The sequence below is a fragment of the Lissotriton vulgaris genome, chromosome 6 (assembly GCF_964263255.1).
Source record: "Lissotriton vulgaris chromosome 6, aLisVul1.2, whole genome shotgun sequence".
NCBI lineage: Eukaryota > Metazoa > Chordata > Amphibia > Caudata > Salamandridae > Lissotriton > Lissotriton vulgaris.
In genome coordinates, this window is record NC_141694.1 from 1905584768 (window position 1) to 1905594325 (window position 9558).

The window sequence follows — 9558 nt, forward strand, 5'->3', positions numbered from 1 at the left end:
CCTTATACCCTGTCTCTAGTACACGTCTGGGCTAGGTGACCGACCCCTTTGTGTATTCCTTCTAGAGAGCCACTGACACTGCAAGGGTTGGGTGTGATTTAGCACTTATCTGCATCCATCTGCATCCCAATGAGTCTTTCTGGGTAGATGGGAGGAAGGGGCCCACTCTTACCCTTCACAGGGTAGTAGACTGTCCCCATATAAAGGAATGATTACTCCCTTTGGTAGTCTGGAGTGAGTGCCGGGATTGAAAGCGATACTGGTGTACTTCAAAACTACTCTTTGAAGTTTCCCTCACAAATAAGGCCCATTTGGACGTAAGTGCTGAGTCTCTGGCCCCATCAAATCCGACTCTTTTGGATCTACATAGAACCGCTGTCAGAAGAACCGTGGTGCTACACAAAAGACTCAACTGGAGTCTTGGTTACTCCTTGAGTCCACACTCCACGATAGGAGGGCGTCAAGAAAGGATCATATGCCCTTGCTCTGCCTATGGCATCTTTACATTGAAAGTGTAATCTAGAATTTCTTCAGCACACTTGTCTATGTGGTGAATTAAATGTCTCATTAAATGCCAATAGAATTTCGTGATGGACCCACCATTTAAGCTTATCCAGTGTTTTTTTTTTCCAACAGGTGAAATAAATGCAGTAATGAACAAAAAAAGTGAAGTAATTAATCATCAGTTGTGTAGGAAGTGATGTAAAAACAGTGCACCTTAAAATTTCTTCCATTGAAGGCTAATGCCTCGCCAAAGTCTTTCTACAGCAGAAAATCCAAACTGCCCAATGTGGTCTGTACTTGGCTCTTAGGGATCACCTGATAAACATCGGCAAACTAACACACTGACATACTGAAGCAAGTCTGATAAGGTTCTCACTACGAAGGAAGAGATAACCTGGATCAGAAAGAACACACAGAAGAGAAACCGTTTGAATATCTAGAAGGTAACAACGCATTTATTAGGGAGAAAAATTAAGTGCAACATCAGAAAGTTATACTGGAGAAGAACCATATTGATCGACTGACTGTGGAAAAGTTTTCTCTGCCGTGAAAGCCATAATGCAGCATCAGAATGTCCACGTAGAGGAGAAACCATATAAATATAGAGAATGTGACAAAGCATTTATAACAATTGGACAGCTAAAGCGACATCAGAAAATCCACACTGGGGAGAGACCATATAAATGTACAGAATGTGACAAAGCATTTGTAACAAATGGAGAGCTAAAGCAACATCAGAAAATCCACACTGGGGAGAGACCATATAAATGTACAGAATGTGACAAAGCATTTATAACAAATGGAGAGCTAAAGCGACATCACATGATCCACACTGGGGAGAAACCATATAAATGTACAGAATGTGACAAATCATTTATAACAAATAAAGATCTAAAACGACATCACATGATCCACACTGGGGAGAAACCATATATATGTACAGAATGTGATAAGGCATTTAAAACAAATGGATTGCTAAAGCAACATCTGAAATTCCACACTGGGGAGAAACCATATCAATGTACAGAATGTGATAAGGCATTTATAACAAATGGATTGCTAAAGCAACATCAGAAATTTCACAATGGGGAGAAACCGTATAAATGTGCAGAATGTGACAAATCATTTAAAACAAATGAAGCCCTAAAACGACATCAGAAAATCCACACAGGGGAGAAACCATATCAATGTATAGAGTGTGACAAAGCATTCATTAGAAAGTCACGTCTAAAGGAACATCAGAAAAGCCACACTGGGGAGAAACCATATCAATGTACAGAGTGTGACAAAGCGTTCATTAGAAAGTCACGTCTAAAGGAACATCAGATAGGCCACAATGGGGAGAAACCTTATCAATGTACAGAGTGTGACAAAGCATTCATTAGAAAGTCACGTCTAATGGAACATCAGAAAATCCACACTGGGGAGATGCCATTTCAATGTACAGAGTGTGACAAAGCATTTCCTAGAAAGTCATATCTACTAGACCATCAGAAATTCCACACTGGGTGGAAACCATATCAATGTACAGAGTGTGACAAAGCATTCATTAATAAGGCACGTCTAATGTTACATCAGAAAATCCACACTGGGGAGAAACCATATACATGTGCAGAATGTGAGAAGGCATTCATTACAAAGGCACATCTAATGTTACATCAGAAATTCCACACTGGGGAGAGACCATATAAATGTACAGAATGTGACAAAGCATTTATAACAAATGGAAACCTACAACAACATCAGAAAATCCACACTGGGGAGAGACTATATAAATGTACAGAATGTGATAAAGCATTTATAACAAATAAAGATCTAAAACGACATCACATAGTCCACACTGGGGAGAAACCATATAAATGTGAGAAGGCATTCATTAGAAAGGCACATCTAATGTTACATCAGAAATTCCACACTGGGTAGAAACCATATCAATGCACAGAATGTGGCAAAGCATGTATAACAAATCGACAGCTAAAGCAAAATCAAAAGGTCCAAACTGGGGAGAAACCATACCAATGTACAGAATGTGAAAAATCATTTTTAATCAATTGAGAGCTGAAGCAACATTAGAAAATCTCCACCGGAAAGAGAACATTCAACTGCACTGAATGTGAGAAGGCATTTATTAGAAAGTAGCATCTTATGCAACATCAGATAGTCCACGTAGGAGAGAAACCCATGAATGTGCATAATGCAACAAGATATTTATTACTAAGCAAAGATAAATACTACATCAGAAATTCCACACGATATCAACTCAGGTGCTACTCTTATACAAAATTCAAGTGATATGTCTAATATTGCACCCATACCTCCTTGTCAATGTATGCTGGGAACTGTAGTTTAGCCATGTATTCAATCTGATGCCCATTCGGTCTCTCTCCTGGAGCAAGGCTCTAATCTGTTGTTTGCGAATGGTACAGTCATTACTCCAGAGTCTGGTCTCGATTCAAGGGGGCCAGAGAGCACTGAGGCCACAGATACATTTTATTCAGTTTCGGATCATTCATCAGCGGAGGAGGATCCGGAGTTTGATGCTGAACTTGAATGGTCCGACTACGACAGTGAATCAGGGGATTAGCGCCTTAGTGAGGCTTCTAAGGATGTGAATGCTGCGAGCGCTGTTAATACAGTTTGTAAAGCCCCCTGCCCCAAGGGATTGATAAATACCGCCTGCCTACATAATATAGTATTAGACCAAGCTGTAACGAACAGTGGAGCTACACCTGACAATCCCTATGGCTCGTCAACAGAAACCTCTGAGGAAGTTACCCTCTCAACAATTTACCAAACTATCATCACCCACAGCGAGGCTAACAGACAGGAGAACATTCGTACACAGGGGGCGTGCCGTAGAATGCAGAACTCCTTGCGCCGAGTGGTGAAAACATGTACTGACATTGCCTCCAGGGTTGGGGAAGCTGAGGAGCGGATTTTGGCGTTAGAGGATGCAGTGGTGGCCCAGAAAGAACTCACAACAGAGATTAAAGAACAACGTACGCGTATCCTATGGAAGCTCACGGACTTAGATAATCAAGCAAGAAGAAACAACTTAAGAGTCTTAGGAATCGAAGAAAATATAGAAGGCGAAGATGCTAGGCAGTTCATAGTCGAGCTCTTTTCGGTGGCGTTCCCAGAAGTTACACAATGGGACTGGAATTTAGAAATATAGCGGGCCCACCGGTTTACATTTCAGCAGCGGCAAACCTCAGCTTCTGGTACCAATAAAACCTTCCCACGTGCCATCCTGATATGCTTCAACAATTTTCTCGCAAGTGAGAAAATATTTGATCTCACCAGACCTGATAAAAAGCGGACTGCGAAGGGATGTCAATTTTTTGTGCAACCTGATTTCTGTCCAGCTACAGTTGAGAGGTGATGGCACCTTCGTCAGCTGATGCCCTTGTTCCAGGCTAAGGGTGCTCAAGCCTTTCTACTCTTTCCTTCTATGTTGAAAGTGATCTGTAAAGGTCAGACTAAATACTTTACATCAGAGATATTGGCCAAGGAGTTTCTTGGGACTATCTAGGTTGAACTGCCTTATTTAATTTAACTTGTTGCACTAAATTCGGATTGACTCGGGATGGGATGTTTGCTCACTTTGAAGATTAGTGACTTTAGATGACCTGACAGATAGTTTGCTAGATTTTCTCTCTTTGGCTTTTTTGTTTATCTGGCGGTCAGGTCTTCTGTAGTGCTTTAATGGAGGGAGGGGGGGGGGGGGGTCTCCGGTTCCGGGAGAAAGTGGGTCTCACCAACCTGACCATCAAAAGGACCATGGTCCTGTTGCTCTACATGGGGGGTGGGGGCGAGGGGTGTTGGGAAGGTGGGGGGGGTTGTATAGGGGGATTCAGGGGGGGTGTTTTGGTGGCGGGGGCTCAGGAGGCTGTTTCTGTTTCTAGTATCTTTTTTGTGTTTAGGAAACATGATTGACGCGCTAATGACTCAAATATTGTCTACACTATGTATATTCGTGTTCAGAGGTCCAGTAATTTTTCTGTACAGTACTATTAGTAAATCGAGTCTTGTTGGTTGTTGGTTTTTCTACTTTTTGAATGGGGTGGGGTAGGCTACGCTGTGTCTCATGGAATATCTGTGGTTTGACTGATCCGAAGAAGTGTAGGATGGTTTACAAGATTCTCCAAATTCTACTGGTCTGATCTAATTTGCTTACAGGAGACTCATATCCCGTGGACTAAACGTAGCTGGTTAAGATTTCCTGATATGAGTTGGTTGCCTGTTCTAGACAAACATCTACAATCAGGGGTGTAGCTATTCTCCTGAAGAATGGGGTTGGATCTATTAAAAGGGTGAAAGTGGATAATTTTGGAATATGGGCAATTATTGAACTCTTGCTTAACAGATCTCCATTATCAGTCTGCTCAATATACGCTTCCAATTTAGATGATCCGCAAGTTCTCAGGAGCCTAAATTTGGAATTAGTGGGATGGCCCCATCCAATATTATTTACTGGCGACTTTAATATTAATCTTTCTAATCAATCTCCTAACTTGTCGTAACTATGTGGGCCGAAAGCCTCAAGTATTCAAGGCTCTCCAAATTCTTTTGTTGGACTATGGTCTTATAGATCTATGGCACTATCACCATCAGGATATGGGTGGATATACATTCTATTCTGCCCCACGTAATAAAATGGTACGCCTTGACTATGCTTTTCTTTCGGATCAAAATGCCTCTTCGGCACACATTGAAGTTGCCCCCAGGACCATATCCGATCATAATCCCATAATTATTGATCTCTCATGGGACCGTCCTACTAACCAAATTAGGCCATGGACTTTCGAGAACAAGCTCCTTATAGATCAGCAATATCAGGAGCGTATGGCTATTTGGATTCCAGAATTCTTTAATATTAATAGGGGTACCTCTTCTGATTCTATCGCCTGGGATACATTTAAAGTGGCTTTACGTGGGTAAACTAAAAACTTTGCCTCCCACCGTTGGAAACCAGCACAGCAACACACTAAAGATAGACTCGAAGACTTGCAACAAGCTGAACTTGAATTGTGTAATAATATCCGCCTGGGCCACGATGTATCCAATAGTCAGAAAGCGGTCACTATAGCTAATTCTAATCTGTTAGAACCTTTGTATTAAGATTTAGCAGCCAAATATTTTCAATTTCGTACGCTAATGTATGAGTTTGGGGAGAACTCAGGCAAGGTTCTTGTAAAGAGACTGCAACAGAGGGCTATGGCGAGCCGAATTGTCCAAATTACAGACCAGCAGGGCCGTCTGCAAGAGACCCCGGCGGGGGTCCTTGATGTTTTTGTGAGCTTCTATACTAAATTATATACAGAAGATCCTAGCATGGCTCAAAACCAAGTTGGTCTGGATGACTTCTTTCACTCCTTCAACACCTTGCGGGTAACAATGGAACAGAATGAAGTCCTTTCAGCACCCATTAGCTGGGATGAGGTAGAAACCGCTATTAAATCTCTTTCTAACGGTAAGGCTTCTGGCCCGACCTTATCCATCTTGAGTTTTATAAGACCTTCTCACCACTGTTCAGACAAGAAATGTTAGCGGTTTTTAGGGCTGCCCAACTTGGGGTTGTTCCTGATTCTTGGCGCAGGGCCACCATTGTGCTGTTTAAAAAGAAGGGCAAAGATGAGCTAAACCCTGCCTCATATCGGCCGATTGCACTCCTTAACACAGACAGTAAGATCAATTCTAGAATTCTAGCTTTTAGACTAGCTCAAGTTATAGTCCCCTTGGTCTCAATCCGGCAGCATGGTTTTATTCCCAGAAGGGACACAACAGATCACATTTGGCACGTCATTGCCCTTCTTGATTGGGCTCAGGCTATGAGCTCTCCCCTCGGGGTAAACCTGTTGGACGCCGAGAAGGTGTTCGACAGGGTCTCCTGGGGGTATCTTTGGGCGGTAATGCGTTGGAAGGGATTACTCCCGAGTTCATCCAGGCCCTCCAGGCGCTTTATCTGGCTCCAACCGCCGCAATTCGTATCTCAGGGAAAGAATCTGCCTATTTTACTATCAGTAGGGGAACTAGACAGGGCTGTCCCTGTTCCCCCCCTACTATTTGCCCTGTTCATCGATGCCTTCCTGAGTATGATCGACAATTGCCATGGGATTGCTCCAGTCAGGGTTTGCAGGGTGGACTACAAGGCATTGGCGTTTGCCGATGATATTGTACTAACTGACAGTGTTGGCTCTTCTTTTTCAGCGTTAGAGAGTCTCGCGGCTCAATTTGGTGCTATGTCTGGGTATAAGCTCAACATCTCAAAGACCCAAATAATTCAATCCTCAGCTATGCCCCTCTCGCATGTTTCTATAATCAAAGAGGCCACATACTATGGGGTTCAAATTTCCGCCGATGTTGATCAGATTCCAGACCTAAATTACCTCCCTGTAATTGATTCGCTTCATAGGAAACTTGGGAGAATGGACCATCTGCATCTTTATTTATATGGACGTTGCAATATCCTGAAAATGCTTGCTCTCCCAAAGTTCTTTTTAGGTCCACCCCACTCTTAATCCCTAATTCAACATTAGTGAGAGCTGATAGAATATGTCAACGGTTTCTCTGGGGGTATCGCAGGCCGAGAAGGCCCGCTAAATGGACATGTCTCCCCCGGGAGCCAGGTGGCTGGGCCGGTCCTAATCTGTTATATTATTATTGGGCCGCCTTGATTCAGCACTTTGGCCTCCCCCTTCTTGGGGATAATGTTGAGATTTCAATCTGTGTGTCCCCATCCATTTATGAAATAGCACTTGGGGATGCTGCCAAGGGGGTTATAACACGTGTACTGGAAATCAGTTATTTTAAAAAAAACTAATTTAAGATCTGCTGGGCCTTATTCTCTGTATGGCAGAAAATTCGCTCTCGTCTGGCCATTCCAAAACTTAATTATTATACCCCATTAGACGCCTCTGCCTTGCTTCCTCCAATATTTTATGATGGTTTAATGATGAAAGGGAGGTCTTTAGGGTTGAAGGGAATTGGTGATTTAGTCCAGTCCGATCAATTGGCCCCTTTTCCTTTTTAGGTCTCGCCTGTCGATGCGCATGCGCATCGAGCAAGCGAGACTATGGGGGCTTATCCGCTCTTTATCCACACTGCAAGGAATCGTGGCGATTCCTTGCAGTGCCCGTGACTTTTAAGCTCAATGCGCATGTGCATTGAGCTTAAAAGCGCGTGCACATGGCCCCAGCCGCCTGCCTTGCCTACTCTCCCGCCCCCTCACTTCTTGATTGCACGGCCGCTAGGCCGTGCCTCCCCTACTCCTCCTCCTACTCTCCTCCCGTCCGTTCCCGCACTCCTCCCACACCCCCGCTCCGCCCCCTCACTCTCTCTGCCCGCCCGCTCTCCACTCTATCAGGCAGCCAGCCGCACTCCTCCCACACCCCCGCTCCGCCCCCTCACTCTCTCTGCCCGCCCGCTCTCCAGGAAGTACTGAAGCATGCTCGGGTGAGCCAGAAAAACACATGTCGGAACAGTTCTCGACTTCCTTTTTTGGGTGGTGCACTGCTGACCTTCATTTACAGTTGTATATTGCTCGAGCTCGGCACAAAGGCATTGAAGTGCTTTACATGAGCACTATATTACATTACATTACATAATTTCAGAATCATGTTTAAGGCATGGGGCGATGACTCGATGGATGCTAAGCGGATTTTCCCTTTGTCACCGTGCTTTTAATGGGCAGGACGCCTTCCTCCAATCAAACGGCGCGCTCACTTTTCAAGACAGCCGGGGAAACCCCAATCAACCTCTTTCCACCGCCGCCATTCTCTGATTTCACTCCCAAGGTGCTCCGTGTCTGAAACAAACACAAGTAATTGCCGCCACTTCATTACTAGCGGTTCACACTCAACCTTTCATCCTAAATGCGCACCATTACGCTGGGATATATATATGTCAATAAAAACGAAAGAACTGCTATCCCAAAACGAAGACACCCGCATTAACCCACCCATCACTTACTGGACATGCTTTGGCCCGCTAGTCGTCCTTATGGTTACCGTCCCATCCTTAATATATGCCGTTATCTATTTCAGACCCTGGTATCATTTTTGAACACGTAAATATGTCTACACGTTTTTCATTTCACAACTGTTATCAGCACAGTAATATTCAAGGGCAGTGTTACAAGTTCGCTTTTTTATCGAATGTATATTTTAATGCGGCCTCTTCTCCACAATCTTATTTTATCCTCTACTCCACTGTAAAGCGCTTTAACGTGGACTTCACACGATCCGCGCTATACATAACCGGAAATAAATACATTAAAATAAACAAGGGAATGGGTAGCATATAGGGCTACCAGTTATTAATGCCCCTCTACCACCTGCCCCTCCCCCGCCCAATTGCTTCTCTCCTTAAGAGAATTCACTGCACAGGAAAACAGTGCCAAGCCCCCCAGGGGGCCTGCGTGCGCGTGCAGCAGCTTTCACGCCAGGCCCAGGATGACACGCCTTCCTCCAATCAAACGGTGCGCTCACTTTTCAAGACAGCCGGGGAAACCCCAATCAACCTCTTTCCACCGCCGCCATTCTCTGATTTTACTCCCAAGGTGCTCCGTGTCTGAAACAAACACAAGTAATTGCCGCCACTTCCTTCCCACCATTGTCCGCATCAGCGCTGCTGGAGGGGGAGGGCTTCTGCCCTTAAACCCCGCGTTTCTTCACATGTTACTCTTCCGCAGCAGCGTTTGCTTGTCAACGTACATTGGTTTATTTCTCAGGAAATACTTCAAGGGTGTTACTATCCTTAATTTTCAAAACAGGGCATTTCTGGCACGAATTTTACATCCTGGCGTGCACCTCGACGCACGGTACAAAAGGAGTGTCTGTGGCCCAATAACAATTATTCCCATCAAGTATACCAATATAGACACCCCCATTACAAAACTGTGGATGTCACATTCCATTTGACTAGTATTATTACAGCACTGCGAAATGTACATGAGAAAAAACACTGTTTACCGCCTCACAGACTGCATGTTACAATGACCCTACATGTCTTCTAAGAGTGGGAGGCCTCTTCAAAGGGAGATTTTCTTACTGC

The 9558-nt window shown here is 44.2% G+C and overlaps 1 protein-coding gene across 1 annotated transcript in view; it reads left to right on the top strand.

The window, feature by feature from the left end:
- Positions 1-4200, top strand: part of LOC147709870 (uncharacterized) — a 32957-nt gene extending 28757 nt beyond the window's left edge. The window contains exon 2 of the mRNA XM_086928322.1: positions 637-4200. Within this exon, the coding sequence (XP_086784448.1) occupies positions 1063-2427 (1365 nt within the window). The 5' untranslated portion in view covers positions 637-1062 and the 3' untranslated portion in view covers positions 2428-4200. The remainder of the gene's footprint in view (positions 1-636) is intronic.
- The last annotated feature ends 5358 nt before the right edge of the window (positions 4201-9558 follow it).